Genomic DNA, 18,784 nt, shown 5'->3' with positions numbered 1-18,784 from the left:
CTCATGTGTGAACTTCTGGAAGAGGAGACTGAACAACAATTTCTTGTTTATCTTTTTGAAACGCTCATGAAAGATCTGAAGGACTAGGTTTCTAATTGTTTTGAACTGGACTCGTGAGAATTTTGATAAATTAAGCACTGCTTCGTGGAGTTGAGACTGCGGCGTCATTATCTGTTGTTTACGCACAATGGGGAGCTGCTGATGCAGATGAAGTCTTAAGATGATGAGTTTGTCTTATTACAGACAATAAAACAACAATGGCATTTCCTTCATTGTATTTCCTATCAAAAGATTCAATAAAGATATCAAATCTAATAATTACTTAAACCGTCCTATTTGTTATAAGTGGTGCTTATGTAGTTAAATTATACATCCCATAGTCTGACCAACAGTTTCTGTTTTCACGTGAAGTACTAGTCATCTAAACAGCAGTAAAATGATCTCTAAAGATTCATTGACTACTTTTTTATCGCTGCTTTTCTTCCACCCAATGTTTGCTAGTGGCACTTTCTCCGAGCAGGAAACGATTAACTGTAATTAACATTTTACTGTCAAAAAGAATAAAGTGAATGTGGGGCTTGTGATTTATGCTGCGTTTAGCATTTTGTTGTAGTGATTAGCAAAAGTTAGTCTTGTTGATTAAGAACATTAATCTCTGTAAGTAGAACATGCAGGTCCACACGTCGACTTTGAGATTTCCAAAATGTTCAATATTTCCAAATTTCACTGGTTCCATGACGGAGATGGGTGGACAGGTGACAGGCATCAAATTTAAAATAATACGTCGGGCATGATGAGAGAGGTTTTGAAGGCGGATCTTCGGAAACAGCAAGAAATTCTTAAAGAGACAAAGAATCAAGTTACAAAGTCTTAATTTCTTGTAAGTCATGTTTGATATACATACAGCATTTTTTCAACAACTGAAGGAAACATAGTTACTTGATTGTGCTCTAAAATGGCATTTGATGCCTAAAAAATACAGACTGCCTACAGTCATCCCTCTATTTCATAAAAACCACATGAATTCTGAGAATGCTAACTTTGGATGTCTTCCTTTCAGTAACCACTTCCTTCCTGAAGAGAGTGCTAATTTTGCATGCTTTTGTTTGTATGTTCACTGATTGTTATGAAAAGGGTTTGGACATTTTAAAGCAACTTGTTGCTGGTCATTCTCATTCAGCTGACAAAGATGAAAGTCACGGTTTTCTGAAGCTGAGTTTTTTGGTGAATTTCTAGCCATTTTTCAGCTTTCTTACATAAAAAAGCAGATAGAATTGCAGGTTGAGAAGACTGTGCTGGTTTCCTTTTAAAAACTTTTGTCTCCTTGTCCTTATGAACTTTTGTTTCGTTTCCCATTTCATGTGGAAGCCAATAAATGTGAGGTGAAGACTCTAGCAACACCTGAAATTCAAGAAAACAACTTTAATCAGAAACTTTTTGGGGGGCTTGTGTCTTAAAGCGTTCTTAGTCTTCACCTCACCAGATCTTTGACACTTTTCACACACCTTGGGAGTCGGTGAAGTTGTGCAAGAAACTTTTGGATTTCTGCTATGGCAATATTATACTAATTTTATATTTTATGAATTTAGTGTGGCCCTATTTCAAACAAATGTGGAAAAAAAAAGAAAAAGATTCAATATATATTTGATTTATACACCTAGTCCACTCTGGCTTCCCAGAGGTGGTGAGCTCTCCTCTTCCTGCCTGATCATTTAGCAATGCCTTTTTAGGGCTGTCATAATTACTTCTGAATCTCAGAATATTGTTTCTTTTTAAATTCTTGCATACCAGATAAGCGCTGGCATACACATTTCTTTTCATCTTCATGCCTCTTTCTGTCTGTTTCCCCCTCTGTCAACATCTCCCGGCCCAAGACGTGTCACGTTTGCTCCGTCCATCTCCCACCCCTGCGCCACGCAGACTTGTGGGAGCTCGTCTGGAATGTTATGTATCCACCCATCATGTTTCTTTTGGTCTCTTCCTGTTTTCCTGTGCCTCCGCTTTACGCAGGTGTTGCCATGTTGAGCAGCTTGGTGGTTAGCAAGGGAATAAGATCTTAGCGATGAGGCCGCTCAGATGATGACAGGAGACAAACAAGCCAGCTGAATGAGTCCTATCTCTCCTCCCGGCGCCGTGCTCTTGTTGTCAACAACTATAGATGGGGGCATTCTCGTATACAAAATGTTATCCATTGACTAATTCACATATATGCCTTGAAGCTGCAATAATTTTGAAGTCAGACAACCTGTGTAGCATATCACAACATTGTTCAGAAGGGTGTTTTTCCATCCTTCGCGCTCCCTACATTTGTGATTACAAACTAGATTGAATAGATACAATAGGCTCACTTACTCCCCAAAACTCCAAACAGTCTCATGATGTGGGAGATTATCGCAGCCCAGAACGGAGGAATGAGGAAATCCCCAACCCGCCCCGTCCCTCCCTCAGTGTTTAGTCTCCCAGCTTCGCCTCGGCTTTGCAGTTAACCTTTACCCAGCCATTCACTACAGCAGAATGGCATGTAGGCCTGTTGACGCCAGATAAGAGCAAGCAGGACCTTAAATCCAATGCAGGGGGGGCACAAACTATATTTCACCTGAAACAGATTCATCTTTTTAATAAAGTTTTTGTGTTTTTGATATGTATGTGAAATAATAGGATTCTTCTGTAATTTCCAAAGTCCTCAGTTATATTAGGCTTGCGGACGTGTGGAACCCTACAGCAGCTATTGAGACTAAACTAGTTTTTTATTCCAATCTCTTTTGTCGAAGATGAAAGATAACATAACACCCTGATTGTTCAGTTGCGTGCCCATGAAAATAATGAACTTTAAGTATGTGACACTAGTCTGTCTTACGCATCTGATAACGCTGCATACCCAATTGTTTGCCACCTAATGCTTTGTGGCAAAAGTATCACACCTTACAGTAGCTACGTAATGCAATGTCCACTCAAATGTTGCAGCAAATCTGACACTACTTAATATCATGCTGCACAGTGTGTGCTGCAATCAAGAGTCGCTAACCTGAAGTGGCTCCACCTGTAAGGTAGTCCGACCTATTTTTTGATTTGTCTACTTGAGAATGCTCCTACTCTAAATAGAGCTGTGATCTTTCATCCCCAAACGGTCATGTGATCATTAATTAAGAAAACATGATCACAGCAAAACTTTTACATTCTTTAAACTGTAGCAGCCTGCATATTTTCTGTCTTTTGTCCCTATATTCATACACTACGCAAGACAGGATTGCAGATGTGAGAGGACGCGATGTCTCGCAAAATGTCCTTAATTTCCTCATGTGTGGACAGGCCAGTGTCCAATGTTCATCAGGTTTTATTTTTTATACTATCATTTCAAAACAAAAGTCAGACAGTAGCTTGAATTGTAAAATTAGATTTTTTTTTTTTAGGACTTAAATAATGGTGAAGTGAAAATTTGTTATTTTTGCATTCACTTTACTGTTCCTCATGACACGTAGTGATTATCAAAAGCAGCACCGTGTTTCACAGTAACGGATGTTTCTTATCGCAATGTGCTAAGACATTTTGTTCTCAAAATGTAGAACTGGATAAAAAAAAGAAAGTAAACATTTCAAGCTACTGATCAAAAATAAGTTGATGGGGTTTTCCCAAGAATGATAACGTTATTATAACATGATTACTATGAAACAAGCTAAATAAAAAGCTGTCAAAAGACAGAGGACTCCATGCAAAAGGACCACTTGCCATGAAACTCTTTCCACCATGTCTTTTTCTGGGTTGGGTTCATTCTGCAGCTCTAATTACATTATTATGACATCACTCCTTCCTGACTGTGAGAGAAAGCAACCCTCACAATGTTTGTCCTTCTCAAACTTGGCTGGCCTTATTTTTTTTTCTTCTCTTTCCCTCACATCTGAGTTCCTCCCTTGACGCTCTTGTTTTCTCCCATTTTTTTTCTACCCTCATTCCTTCATTTCTTTCTCTTCGGTCAAGGAAGCAACATTTTCCCACAGAGCGTGGCACCCGAAAGGGCTGAGCCATTGTTGTCTCTTGAAGTGATGTGGGGGGAGGACGGACTGACTTCCTGGCTGCCCACGTTGAACTTGTGTCAGCATGAGAAAATGCAAGAACCACGAGTGGATGATGAGGAAAAAACAAGAAAAACAGTGACGCTAGGAATATTTTTAGAGGCTGAACAACCTCATCTCCTTTACCTCTTTCACCTTTTGATGTACTTTCTTGTTTTCCCTTCTGTCACTGCCACGTTTTTTTTTTTTTTTTTTTTTGCTTTTTGCTTATTACGCAGCCGCTCAGCAAAACTACAAGCTAAACATAGAACAGTGGGGAGGCGACGCTGCCATGCATTTGAATGAAACCGCAAAACACGCAGGTGCCGTGTGGATATGTCGGCGAGATTGCAGTTTTGAGCTCCTCCACAGGTGACCTAATCTCAGCATGTTACCACAGACTTACAACACCGGGCTGTCCCAAATAACAGCGCTGTCTTTTTAAACTGGGATGTGCAGAGAGAGAGAGAGAGAGAGAGAGAGAGAGAGAGAGAGAGAGAGAGAGAGAGAGAGAGGGGTGTGTCTGGGGGCATCAGGCATCCTCAGAGAGTGCTGTGGTGTAAAGTCAGAGGGCAGAGGCTCCAGAGAAGCCAGCAGTTGGTCGGGAAGCCGTGAGAAATGCAAACCCAAATTTGGGTCGCGCTTTTTGGAGCTCAGAGAGGATCCGCGGGACCATGTTTCACATTTTCAGTAAATCGTAAGTGTTTTCCCCCAGTTTTTTTTTTATTAATGCCTCTTTCATGCTTGCGTGCTTGTCGCTGGCGATAGCTGTAGCCCCAGCTGTTACGGGTTACAGAAGGGGGAGAAGAAAATATAAATAAATAAATAAAATAATAAATGTGTTTCTGCATCCACCCACGATCGACTCATGCTGCATTCAGCCTGGTTTTAGCTGCCGAAATGTCATAAAGTAGTTCCTGCATGAATTATACATGCAAAGAAATGCCATGATGGTTAATTAAAAAGAGGAAAAGTACAGAACTCCCCAGGAGCTGTGGAAGGATGCAAGAAGAAGAAGCAAAAACAGAGACATGTTTAGACTCGAAGATGGAAGAAAAAAAAAGATGGAAGGAAATTTATTGCCAGAGGCGAGTCTAGGCTGTTGGCTGCAAACAGGAGCTCCGTATTGACAATTTAAAGCCATTTGTCTGCTAAAATCACACCATCTGTTTAGCTCCTGTAATTATATTTACACTGACAAAAACACAAAAGATTGTCGAAGTTTGTTTCCTGACGCTGTTGCAGGAGTTTTGCCTCGCCGTGTGGGCAGCAGCTCTCTGCCCTCCCTCTTCTTCCCCGTGAACTTGAGCGCTCCTCTGCCTCTTCGTCCGGCGCCAAAGGCTCTGTTTGAATATCCGGGTCAAGAAGTCAACAGCTGCACTTCCGCGTCTCCTCCACTCCTATATGTTGCCCCTCAACCACCAAGACTGTTTATGCATGAGCTCGAGAGAAAAAGACGTGGAGCTAATTGATGTCGGTTCTCAACTGGTTCTAAGGGATGTAGCAGCAGCTGTTTTATTTATTTATTTATTTTACTTTTTGTGCAAGGCGTGGGTTCCTATAAATACAACGGTGTCCTCTAAACAGGCAAGCTGGCCCATTAGATGGACATGCTTTCTCCCTGACGCCGGTGTACTTCCAGCATTCTCAGCCAGAGCTGACTCATGCATTCTAATGGGGCGCTGTTTTCCTCCTAATAGTCCTATTATTGTTGCAGTTGCTGGTTTTACTTCTTACTTCTACAGCCAAAGGGGTTACACAGCGAATCGATAGTGGCTAATGAGGAAAGACAAAGAGGAGCTGTTAACCTTGGAGGAAACGATATACAAACATTCTCCTGTCTGTGTGATTTGAGTTCTGAATTTTTATTTTTTTTACAGAATATCAACCTTGATTATATATTCGAGGGGAATTGTAATCTTGCATTGACCATACATAACATCGTTGCCTTAATGAAAGTGATGGGCGGTGGAAAAGTCTTCCAAAAAGCACGAGTTTTCCTTGCTGTGAGTTAGCCTTCCTTCCACCAGCAGACCAGCAGGCGAAGGAATGGCGGCACCATGTGACACGGCCCAAATGTCCAGAGAAGCTCTGCTAAATCTGGCACTTTGTCTGGCATTAACTTGTATTTAAGAAAGATTTTGTCAAAGTAACAGTATTTTTGTACTCGTTTTGCCTCCGCACATGTCTACATTACAAGTGAGGGGTGAGTAATGCTAATGGGCTAGTGATGCTAATGCACAACTTCAGCAGTTTCTGAGCCATGTAGATGTTATACTTTCCTCCAACTCCTTGGGTTCTAATGTTACAGGACAGTGTCTCAAACTGCTGACACACACAAACCCTCAGGCTTTCACTGTAAGGATTGCTGAACGGCCCAAAGTCAGTGATAAGTTAGTTAAGTGGACAGTTATGGCCCTAATTAGGCCGACATTTCCACCACCCTGTCTCACTTTGTTATAACCATTTCATCTCTGGCCTCATTTTCGACCACTTGTCCTTGTCTTTCATTTCGCTGTGTTTCTTTTTTTTTTTTTTCTGAGCAGAATTTAGGTGCTTCGCAGACAAATTGGTGTCAGAAGCACTTCTGGAGAGATCTTTTTTTTTTTCTTTCCTTTTTATGATGCAAACGGTATTTTGCTGAAGGAAGGAATAATAAACTCGCCCAATCTATAAAATCATAAACTGTCTAAGTCGGTATTTCATTGGCTGTCACATTGCTCAGTTCTGCTTTTTTTGGTCGTAAAATAAAATAGGGCTTCTTAAAATTAGAAGTCTGATTTTCTCAGTCTGGTTGAATAAAGAAGTTTAAGAGTCTTCTGATATTTGAATAATCTTTGCCATTTTTAGGCCTCAAAAAACATTTTTTTGGGGGGAGGAGCAGGGTAGTTGCAAGTTATTTCACCTTCAAGGGTAACAGTTTCTGAAGATTCTTTTGCTGTAACTTTCTATTAACACTGTTTTCTAAAAGCTGGGGAATTTAAATATGAAAAGACAGTGATCTGTCTGATTCACACCAATACAAACAGTTTGCAAAGCAGATTTTTTTTCAAGCCCAGACACTGCATTATTAAAAAAAAAAGGTAAATGGTTATTTTTAAGGACCAACACCAGAGCAGCCTGAGAAAACTTGCTTTTACCAGTTTTTCACCTGGTATGACCACGTTTTGGTAGAGACAGATTTATGAAAACAGTTTCCAAAGGAAAAATGTTTCTGTAATGACGTCTAATTGGATAATGGAAAAATAACAATGTTAAATCCTCCTTTGCAGAAACTACCTGTTGCTTTCCATGGTGATGATGTGAAAATTCACGTTTAAAAATGTTTCAGGAACAACAAGTTTAGTTTTTTTTTTGTTGCTTTTGTCTTTTTGGATTTGTCCTACATACAAGCGAACGTGCTGCAAACAAACATACCAAAAACAAAAAAATGTCATTTAGGCTAAGTCGATGCTAATGTTTATACTCGGCTCAGTGTTCAGTTCACTTCACTTCCCTTTTGTGACTTATTAAAGAATAATAAAATACATTCAGTATTGAATTTTTTGTCTCTGTGCCTAAGCTGAAAAGGGAAAAAAATAAATAAATAAAGAGAGAAAAAAACAAATGTTGAGTTTTAGTAATGAAGCCAAGCGGGACACAGAGAAAAGGAAATGTCAATATGTCTTTGTGGTGGTGGAAGCTGTAATGGGTCTTTAGTACCTTTATTTTCTTGCCTGGAACGTCTTCACAGTGTAATAAATTATTAAATCCCTTACATAAGGCAGCATAAGAAGCAATTTTAAAAGTTGAAGCTCTAAAGAAGAGTCTGGTTCATTGTTTAATCAGCTTAGTATTGTCTCTAGATATTTTTCTGGCCCCGGATGCTTTAAGTCAACATCTGTGCCTGGAAGAAGGATAATCCCACCAGACCGGAGTGACTATCGACGTGCATTGATCATGTTCCATCGTTTTCGATGGTTTTTGTTGTCTTCAGTTGGATCAACAATGCTTTGGTGGCCCCTGGTGTGACATTTGACCTTAGCTCCGGCTTAAAGAGTCATTCATTAGCGTGACCTGTGACCTCATTATAAACTCTCTACTGCTGTATTCCCTCCAAATCCCCAAGTTGGATTATCTCTGCCGTGACCGAAACGTCTGGATAAATACATAAAAAAAACAACAACCCCGAAACGGAACGAGCTGTCGGACAACAACTCAAGGAGAGGAAAATAATGTGAGAGATGATCACACATGTTTAAGAACTCATCAGCCCTTGCAGATTGTCGCTGGGTATTGATGTCCTTTGCAGTTGGCTGGTTTGATCACATTTGCAGCCAGCTGTTCTGTTCTCTCTCAATCAACTCTCAACTTGGGAGCTAAGCCCCAGTCCGCCGGCGCTGGTGCAGCGTCGCGCCTGTCCGTATTTCTCTCCAGCAGTGAGCGTCCTAGCAGATGTTACACCGAATTAGCTCCCTGCTTAGAAGGGAGTCAGCGCTCTCGCTGTAATCAAGCTGCGTAGGTGTGTTTCTGTTTTTTTCCTCTTTTTTTTACACCAGACAGCCTGGCTCGGTGGCTGCGTTGTTCTTCCACCACCTGAGCTCGGTTACTAGCCAGCCTTTCATCCCAGCATGTCGGCCAGTAGTGTGAGTCAGGCGACGCGACGGGCTCCTATCCTGGGGCCTGCAGGGTTGATCATTTAGCATCCTTTTCCTGTGAATGCTTTTTCTCTCTCTTTGTACAGGTTTGTCCTTGTTTTTACATGCGTCTCATTCGTTCATTCAGATGCCTCCCTGCTCCCTGCAAATGAAAGGCTGGCTTTGTGCAGAGCCCTGCTCTATCTTTAGTTAATGTTTGCCTCTCTCTATAGATCTAACTCCTTTTCATTTTTTTTTTTTTTCTGTTTGTGAAAGCTGTCGAACCATAGCTTCAGCCTTGCTTGGCACAGCGATTCTTAAAGTAGCATCCGTCTTTTCTTTTGTCTCCCTGTAAGCTCTCTTTTGTTTAGTGCGCATCAGACTGGTGACAAGAAAACCTAAAAAGAGGACACAAACCTTGTCTGACTAATGCATTGGACATGCATCAACTTGTGTGTCAGGCATTGGTTCGAACATACATTTCTATGCTCCTTTTCCCTCACAGCCAATCAAAACTCACCGTTTCCAAGGACTGATGAATAGGAAAGAAAAAAAAAAGCTTTTGATTATGAGCTTTAATCTCCGTGTAATATATGTGTAAGTTCAACGGGTACCGGATTAGCATCTGGAGATTTGGACTCTCGTGTTTGCTTCTGCGTCGGTCTTCATCTCTGGACATCCTCCCTCCACATTAAGTATCAAATGAACTTTGTTCTGCTGGATCCCCCATCTGACCTGATTGACTACCGAAGCCTGTAGCTACATGTCAGCACAGCTCACACGTCTGCCGTTATGCACCAGTACCATCTGACAGCAACCCCTTTTGTCCCTTTCCCCTGCCTCCCCTCAAACTTCCATTTTTTTCCTGACTTTTTGCTGCTAGCCAGACATTTGTGTTTATTGTCTGTATTCTCCTGCCGCCCGTCAGCCAAGTGTTTGGATGTCAGTCGACAGATGGGAGGTTGATGCACAAAAAATGTGCCCCTGACCGGTCTGCCGTTGGACCGAACGGTTGACGAAGATTGGAATTGGTCAAAAAAAAAACTAAGCGGGATTACTCACCCTACAGACTTAAACAGGAAGACCAAATCTGTTCAGGTCAAGTGAGAAATCAAGTCCCATGACCAGCTATTCTGCAGACACTTACATTTTTTAAAGCATTTGCTAATTTCCTCTTTGTAGTCATCAAAGCATTATTTAGAAATAATGGTCCTATAATCTTTCCAGACCTGCATGCATGAGTTAGTCCTCATTTCATTTATCATACAGTGCTGTATTTTTAATGATGAATCTTATTTTCATCTTTGTTATTGGAGTCGGATCCTCTTTTCTTTTTCATTCCTGTAGGTTGAATGATTTTTGCCAGGCAGTAAAAGCTGATTGGTTGATGCACAATCTAAACTTCTGTGTTTCACAATAAAAAATAAAAAAAAAATTCAGGATTGTAATATTTTATGAAGACAAAAAAGAAGATGCAAGACACCAACAAAAAGAATTCAATCATTTGTGAAAGTAGCATATTTAGTTGGTAGCACATAGGGAAAGGCTGGAATGTGTTATAATGACAATTCTTCTCTAGTTTAATCTGTTTTATTTTAAACCATTAAAACACTACCACGTCTGAACCACAGTGGACAAATTTAACATTTCTTTTTACCTGCCATCACACTTTTTTTAGTTGAACTGCTAAATATGTTCAAGGAAACGTATGAGTTTCCTAAATATCACTTGTTTCGACTAAGTTAACACAATTCAGGTGGCGCCGCGGAATGTGTGCTTGTTTGTACTCTAATCCGCATTGGGCCTGTTCAGATGAGTGTGTTTGTTTAGTAGAGGGCAATATTAACAAGAAATTGGTCTGGTGCTCTGCAAGCAGAAAGCACATTGATTGTTGCATCAAACCAAAATGATGTGCATACACTGGCCAAGGGAGTATTTAGAGCAACAGGGAAAAAAAAAAAAAAAAAAACCTCAACACCCGGCCTCCTCCTGCTTTAAACAGCCATTATCTTGTGGATAAAAGGATAATGATTTTTTTTACTTCGGTGCATTGCTGTTGAAGTTCAGGTCATTTGGTTCAAGTTCCTTGTTGTTTATTGCAGCCAAGTAAGCAGCGCAAAGAGGCCGTTATTTACTCTACGAAGATTAACACGACTGCACATGCATCGCGACGCGCCGATGCAGCGCCTGATAAACAGCGGGAGCGACGCACTTTGACAGACTTTAAAGCCACTGTTATTTGGAGTTGCACTACATTAATTCATGTTATCTTGAACTTTGGGCGAGAACATTGTCTGGTGTGGCGCTTTCAGTTATCCAGCAAGTCGGGGTATTGAAAGACCCGGGGGTGAATGAAGTCTATATGGGACCTAATGTCTCAGACTGTATTATGTCCCAGACTGGCTATCAGATCGACTCTTTTAACGGCATGCAGAGAGCAGCGCAGACAGCAGCTCGCAATCCATTACTCCTCCACACGTTCCCGAGCTCTCGTTCAAAACCGGGTTTCTATCGAACCTCGGCAGAACGCCGTCTGTCTCCATCTCACTCTGCGCTGATAGGACTGGACCTGATGCAGATATACATTTCTAAGTAGTTACAGTGCATCTATATGGGTAGATCAACAGTCAACCAGGTGTTCAGAGGAAAAAAAAGTAACTCTGCGAGAAGACTGTAAAAAAAATAAAGTAGAAAGACGAGACACTTCTTTTAAATTTGCACCTGCAAGTTGCGCTCACCTTAACCTTATTTATTTTCCTTTTAATTTTTCAGCCATGAGTTATAACTCAGCCTTGACTATGTGATATTGATCTTTATATTTCAGTGAGATGCTGAACAGATACCGAAAAAACAGCCAACTACTGGAGAAGCAAAAAAAAAAAAAAAAAAAGATAATAATAAAAAAGTATTTGGATTGTGATCTATTTGATAGCCATCGCATGCAGGGTAATTTAAAATGTTATTTGACTAAATATGTTACGATACCTATTCAGTAGGGAATAGACCTTCAGCAACAAGGTGTGTGAAACTTATATAGATGGATACGTTATAGGTACGTTTTTAGGTAGCATGATTGCATGATTGTCTATGCAATCATGCATAGACACTTTTATAAACAGCTCTTTTTAATATGGAAAAAATAAATAAGGTGACATGGAAAAAGTAGATAACTCAATTATGATACAGCTGAACCCTGAATTTTACGACAGTGAACCCAATATGCATATATTACTAAGAATGGGGAATTATGAAAAATGTGACAGGAATTTATATTCCACCAAATCCTCTCTGTTCATAAAAACAACTTTCAAATTTTTTAACAATTTGTTTTTCTGCCGCTGAATAACTTGCCCTTTTTTTTCTATAATTTTCAGTGGGACTTTTTTTCCCTTCATTGTGCAGCCTGTGCACTTTTAACCCAAAGTGACTTAGAGTGACATCTTCAGCTGCCCACTGAGGTCTTGTGACATTCCAGACGTTTGTGTACCATCTCCAAAACTGAGATATTACATCACAATTTTTTTTCAAATCTTTTTTTTCTCCCATTGAAAGGAATTGATGGCTAAAACACTTCAGTTTTGTAATGTTCAGCATTACAACACAAAACTATGCAGTTCTCTTTTTCAAGAAATTTTGGGATCAGACATATGCTATATCAAAATTTATACTGTAAAATAAGCAAAACATATATTTTTTTATGTTTTCTGTTTGTTTTGGTCAATATAATTTACATAGATAAGATTTATAACGTAAAATTAAGAAACAAAAACAGTTCTAAATTGAGAAAAGTTATTATGTAGTGGTTGGAATGTGTTCAAGAGATGACAAATACTGAATTTCATATATTTATGCATCTTATGATACTTAATGCATGGTTATCTTCAAAGAGAAGTTATGAGATATGTTTTCTGTTCCATTTTTCCTCATTTGCCTCACAATGTTTTGATGTAAATATATAAATAAGTTCTTATTCCCATCTACCAATGCTATTTAAAAGACAAATGCTGCCAATAAAATAATTTCTCCAACTTATTCATGTCAAAAGGGTGACTATATTTACCAAACAGGCTTTGCGTAGCATTCTCAGCAAAATGTCAAGCTTGTTGGTTGTTTTTTCATCACAGCTCTGATTAACATTGTGCTGTCTATCGTCTTGTTTCGCTGCAGCTTTTGTTTGGGAAATATTTTCCTATCTTGCTTTTTTTGCATGTGCTTTGTTCACACGTGGTGGGTGGGCTACACCACTCTTTTTTTTTTTTTTCCATGTCTGGTCTCATCTCTGTGAAAGCAGGAGAGCTGTGGTAAGCAAACGGGGGGGAAAGGGATGTCAGCAGGGAGTTGAAACAGAGCGGTAAACATACAGTGGCCCTCTGGGGCATGCAGGTGTGCCATATTGGATCCAGTCTCCATGAAAAAAAAACAACAACAAAACATGAAACAGACCTGTGTAATATATCAGGGTGTCTCTACACCGCCTCTATGCTGTGCAACAGATCTTTGCACTGTTCAAACTGAAAGAGTGAGAAACAGAAAGCTCACTGCTTGATGTGTTTGTTTATGCTTCTTTGTATTCAGTTTGTGAAATTATTTTAAAAGGACTTTAAGCTTTGCCGAAGTGACAGATGATCCTTTTTGTTTAGTTCCAGGCAGGTACCTCGTGGTTTCATTATAGCCAATGAATCTCAACTAAAATAGACAAAAACTTGCAACATGTCTAGTTAAGTTGAGAGTTGAATTAAATGGGTTCTTTGATTTAACCCAATTTATTTATCCTGTAGTCTCTCTGGAACAAAGTAAGAAGGATCGACAGTGATGCATGAGGAACAAAGAGCATTGGCATTAATCGAATGTTCTCTTGTTTTTCCCGTGCTAAAACGTGGCCAAGAAAATTGGAAATATGTTGCCATTCCATATTTGTACTCACATAAACAGAATATTATGGACTACCAAGTTCAAATTTGATCAATTTTTATATAAAGGTTATTTTTCCTAGAGTGAAATGTGACAAAAAGTGCTTTAATATGTAAATGAACTGAACAAAACAACAAATGCTTGTGTAGAGGAAGAGCAAAATCTGGTATCGGTGATGGAACTTTGTCTTTTGTTATGTTTCTGTTTCCTTCACTTAGATTTTGCCTTTATTTTTTTCTCTGTGTTTGCTTCTTGGTTTATTATTTATAGAGCATTTAGGTCTTAGATTCCTGTAATTCATTTTTATTTTTGTGTTAGTTTCAGGGTTTTTCCCCTGTTTGCTTCTATTTTCTGCTGTTCTCCAGCTCCATATCTGTTACCTTCCCTCAGTCAGAGCTCTACTCCCCTGATTAATCCTAGTAGTTGCTTGGTCAGTTTTTACTCTCCCTCAGTGGATGAGTTTATTTACTTTCTTTTTTTTTTTTTTTGCTTTTTTTTTGTCATTGCTTGAAGCTGACAAGCTTCAAACAATACAGAAAACATACTCATATTAACATACAGGAAATTCAGTATGTTAAAAAACTACAATTCTCAAATATTTCACATTAACGTACTCGGCCATTGGACTTTCAAAGTGCTTCTTTTCTAACTTCCTGCAATAGCTGTGCTGCAGTACCGATACCAGAGGAGGAAACCTGAACATTCAGTAAACATGTTACATTTCAGTTAATGCAAAAATATATTTTATTGTCCCACTTGTCAATCACTTCCTGTTCTAAAGCTCTCATGTGATACATTTACAAATCCGAACATTGTGGTTCATAGACACAAGATAAATAGTTTCCATTCCTACATTTTATTAAAAAATAAAATAAAATAAAAAAAAGCTGTCTCTCTTCTTCTCAAGAGACACTTGTAGTTTCTGAAATTCCACAGTCTGCTATATCGCTCGTAGAACCATCTGAAATATTTAGAAGTTCAGTAGAAAAAAAGGGAAAAATCTACAAGGTGAAGCAACTTACTGGTGGCTACGAAAGAAGAAGGTAGAGACAGATGAAATAAAGAACGAGAGCTGCCCAATGAAAAGCAACAATTCCCTCTGACCTCGGGTGAACACTGACTGAGAGAAAACACATTTATTCGGCAGCACAGCATTTGGTGTGTCTAAGGATTTTCAAGGGCATCGTAGGCCGTGTGACGAGGATGGATGAATACAGCAGAGGAACGAGGGGATGAAGTCAGCAAGCCTTTGCTCTCGCCGCTGCCTGTCGCTTTCGGGGGGTCGGCTCAGACGGCGCGTCAGACGAAGCGAATGCAGCTTGAAAGGAGCAGGATTCACACGTCTCTCACTGCCATTTCCGAGAACTCGCATTTGAATAATAAGCGGCAAATTACACTGTGCGGCGCCCGTTTAATACAACGCCGTACCGATGATGGGCAGCGTTATTATTCATCCGTTCACACGCTCACAGCCTCCCACCACTTTCGATGACACTAATGTTCTTAGAATGCGATCTGCAGCGAGGAGAAGCGTATCCTAATGTAAGAAGGAATAATGTTCCTTTTTGAGGATGTGTCCCTTTATTTGCTGTGATTTCTATTAATATCAGACCACATGTTCAAAAAAGAAATATTTATATATATTTACATATATATATATTATTGAATGTTTGAAATGTGAGTGCTTCCTAATTAAACTGTTTTGCCAGCTGCTTCTTGTCAGTCACAGAGTTCAAACTGCAGTCAGCCTTCAGCTGTGATTTTACAAATATGCAGTCTCGACTGTTCAATTCCATCTTCCACCAAGAGACTCCATTGAAATAAGTTTTAATTTACCTACATCTTGTGCTATTTTGCTTTCTCCAAATAGCACTGCTGTATTTCACACTGTTGATAAAAAAAAAGAAAAAAAGAAAACACTGGTTGACAGCCTGATAGAGTTGGTGAAATGATCTGATTTGTAGCAAAATTGGTTCAGATTTTGTCAGCTGACCTGCTGGAGCAGCTATACAGAATCTGGTTCAGCAAATATAAAGACGTCATTCTTGGGTCACGTTACTCAACATCTAATTTCATCTACTGGCCCAGACTGTGAAATGTTGCAAGGCCTCTTACTACAAGTGTTCTGATCACGGATAGCTTTCAGTCACTGTGTGACCACGGTCCCTGACAGACGCTGAGTGAGAGTATCCGTGATGTCAGTGAGTGGGATCAGAATTTTCTTTGGCATCCTGCTGCGAAGTAAAGAGGTTATTGAATTTAAAACCTAAAATTGCGAGCTTAGATCTAAGCACTTAGCATGCATGAACCGAAATGTAGTAATATACTTAGACCCAAATTTTGTCAACAAAAAAAGCGTATTTCTTAATGGGTCTAGCATTAGCTCTAACCCTTGTATTAAGTGTACTGTGAAAAAAAGGATTTTTGCTCTCATCTGAAGCAGATAGCTGTTGCTGTGTCTTCACTGGTTTCTTTAAAACACATCCTTAAGAAAACATGAGAAAACTGCCCCATAAAGATTGTCCTGATCACTTGTATAATATTAACAACTTGCTTAAAATGAACATTTTACTGTTTCTTCTTTTTATGAGGTGCATATCCCTTCATTTTCCGAGTCACCTTCTAAATGAACCGTGCCACACAACTAAACGCCTTTCCTTTCCAGCTCTTTAATACAGTTGCACGTACCCTTCCCTTCCTTTTCCTACATGGTCGACAGGCTCTCTGTGCAGTTCTGCCCAGCACCCAAGCAGCCAATCATAAAGCAGAGGAAGGTGCAAACACACTTTCCCTGCAGGGAATTGTCAGGATATGACTGCGATTTTTTTGTTTTTTTTTTGTTTATTTTCCCCCCAACTGCTCGATGGCATTTTTCCATTTGAGTCTGCGTGTACACGTATGTTTGTGTCCAAGAGATTAAAATCCGAAAACCACTGTCCACTTTCACATGCGACCTCAGATTTTACAGCAGAGCTGCTGAAATGTAGAAAATCTGCCTGTACATCCACTATGTTTTTCCCGGAATGCGCCTTACGAAAATCATCAGACAAGATGTACATGACACACGCAGGCTCACGCAGATACACTGGCTTACCATGTAATCTGTTCTTAGAGGAACCTGCTAAATGATTGTTCTCACTCATTACTCTCAGAGCTGACCCCTCAGTCTTTATTTCAGAGTTGCTGTAGAGTCATGTAGCGGGCCTGTTGCCACTTCCCTCCCCCCTCTGGAATAATAAACACGTGACCCTTGTATCGGCATGAGACTCACCGGGACATGAGTGATGTCAGCGGCCAGTAGGAGGACGCGAGTAAACAGTTTGTTGCAAAAGTAGTTATTGCACTTAAGCTTTTCTGCATTTGTCAATTTAACTTTTTATTAGGGTGTGATGGGCAAAAACTGTGGATTCGTATCAATGTCGCACAGTATTTGTAAATGATGCATTTTGAGAAAGAACACTACACATTACGCTAAAAACATCTTCCCTTTGGTAAAACAAAATCGAACATCGTGGTGGCAGAGTCACAGTAAGGGGAATGCTTTACTTTAAGCTGTTTAGAGTTATAGGTGGACGGAGGGAAGTAAATAAAATCTTGGAGATGCTGCAAAAGACATGAAACTGGGACAAAGGTCCTTTCGAGGAAGACGTCGACACTAAACTCTCAACCAGAGCCGCAGTTTACCGCCACGGATCAAACAAAACCCACGTGTCGGAGAGGTTCCCTCCAAACTGAATGACCTTGAGCTATCTTATATTGAATAATTAGTTAAATTATAAGGTGCTAAAGACATATCCCCAAAAGATATGCAGCTATAATTACAGCAAAAGGCAGTCCTAGAAAGTATGTCTCACAAGGGTTGAGAACATGCATCCACATATCATCTATGATCTTCCTTTTATTTCCTCAATGCTTTGTGTTGGTCTAGCAGCTCATAAAATGCCCGCAAATGCATAGAAGTTTATGTTTGTAAGGTGACCAAATCTAGAACAGTCTGTTTGATATAAATAGTGAGGACTGGCATGAAACACATAATCAGTATTGGATGCAAAGCATGAGGAGGCAATATTCCCCAGCTTCAGCTCCGGAAACTAGGACGGCATCAAACGCCGTAAACAGTCAAGAGCTCTTTACTTTGTTTACTAATCTTCTTTGGCAAAAATAATCAGGGAAAGAACTGAGCCCTCTGGTTGCATTTGTCAGGGGATTGACGCACTCGAAGATGCATGTCGGGGTCCTTATCACAGTTCGATGGAGAAAACATTCGCAGTAACTCGCAGAGATGTTGGCACCTCAACTCGTAATTTCTGCGACTGCGATAAATAAAAATCAGAAACCTGACTTGAAGCAGTTGTAATTGACTTTTTTTTTCCTGACACTTGGAATAAGATTGATGTGGTGTTTTTTTGTTGTTTTTTTTCCTTTTTATATTTACAATCCTATGTGGGGAGAGTAGCAGAAGACTTACCCTACCAGAAAGAAATTTCAGCTCTAAAATTGGTTTTTCCAAGGTCAATGAACTCAATTAGCCCTCTACAGATCCAACTTGTTTGCTGTAATCAGGCGGTGAGGGCAGGTGATACAATTGCAAGCTTTTGAAAAAAGAAAACCTCTGCAAAGTTAACATCGCTGTTTCTCAGAAGGTAAAAAAGGTGCATTTTCTCAGTTTGTAGAGTAATTAAGAAAAGTCAGTTAAGGAAAAGACCCTACAAATCCTTAGCCAATGTGAAATACCCTCAGGAAGACCAAGCAAACTTGGCCTAGCAGTGCACATTACTGAGAAGACTATATTTATCAGTCTTCTGATAAATACTTTGTATAAAACAAACCCTTTAGGCCAATGGCCTTCAACTCCAGACCTCAAGAGCCGATGTCCTACAACTGTTGGGTGTACCTACAACACACATTTTGGAGAACATGATTGAGAACCGCGGGCGGGATTCTGCCATTTGATTCAGGTGTGTTGGACTAGGGACACATCTAAAGGTGGCAGGACACCGTGCAAATGAGTCTCTTGCTTCTCTCCAGCATTTCTGTTACATGTTTCACAGGGGATTTTTGTTTGTTTGTTTTTTTTTTTGTGCCTTATAATGTAACTTTGTCAAAACAAAATTTGGCATTACTATAGAAAATGGTGTCTCAGGTAAAGTTAGGCATTAGTTTTTCCACAAGCATTATTGTTTTATTGAAGATTTTATTTTTCTACAT

The 18,784-nt window shown here is 39.7% G+C and overlaps 1 protein-coding gene across 9 annotated transcripts in view; it reads left to right on the top strand.

Moving 5' to 3' along the window:
• LOC129374297 (disabled homolog 2-interacting protein-like) overlaps nucleotides 1-18,784 on the top strand; it is a 163,410-nt gene that overhangs the window by 94,479 nt on the left and 50,147 nt on the right. Inside the window, exon 1 of one of the 9 annotated variants that reach the window (XM_055052657.1) lies at nucleotides 4,322-4,746. The exons of the other annotated variants lie outside the window; for them this stretch is intronic. Coding sequence (XP_054908632.1) covers nucleotides 4,724-4,746 — 23 coding nt within the window. The 5' untranslated portion in view covers nucleotides 4,322-4,723. Of the gene's footprint in view, nucleotides 1-4,321; nucleotides 4,747-18,784 lie in introns of those variants that run through there. 9 annotated transcript variants of the gene reach the window in all.

The sequence above is a fragment of the Poeciliopsis prolifica genome, unplaced genomic scaffold (genome assembly GCF_027474105.1).
Source record: "Poeciliopsis prolifica strain line A6 unplaced genomic scaffold, Auburn_PproV2 SCAFFOLD035, whole genome shotgun sequence".
NCBI lineage: Eukaryota > Metazoa > Chordata > Actinopteri > Cyprinodontiformes > Poeciliidae > Poeciliopsis > Poeciliopsis prolifica.
This window is presented reverse-complemented; position numbering and strand designations above follow the sequence as displayed.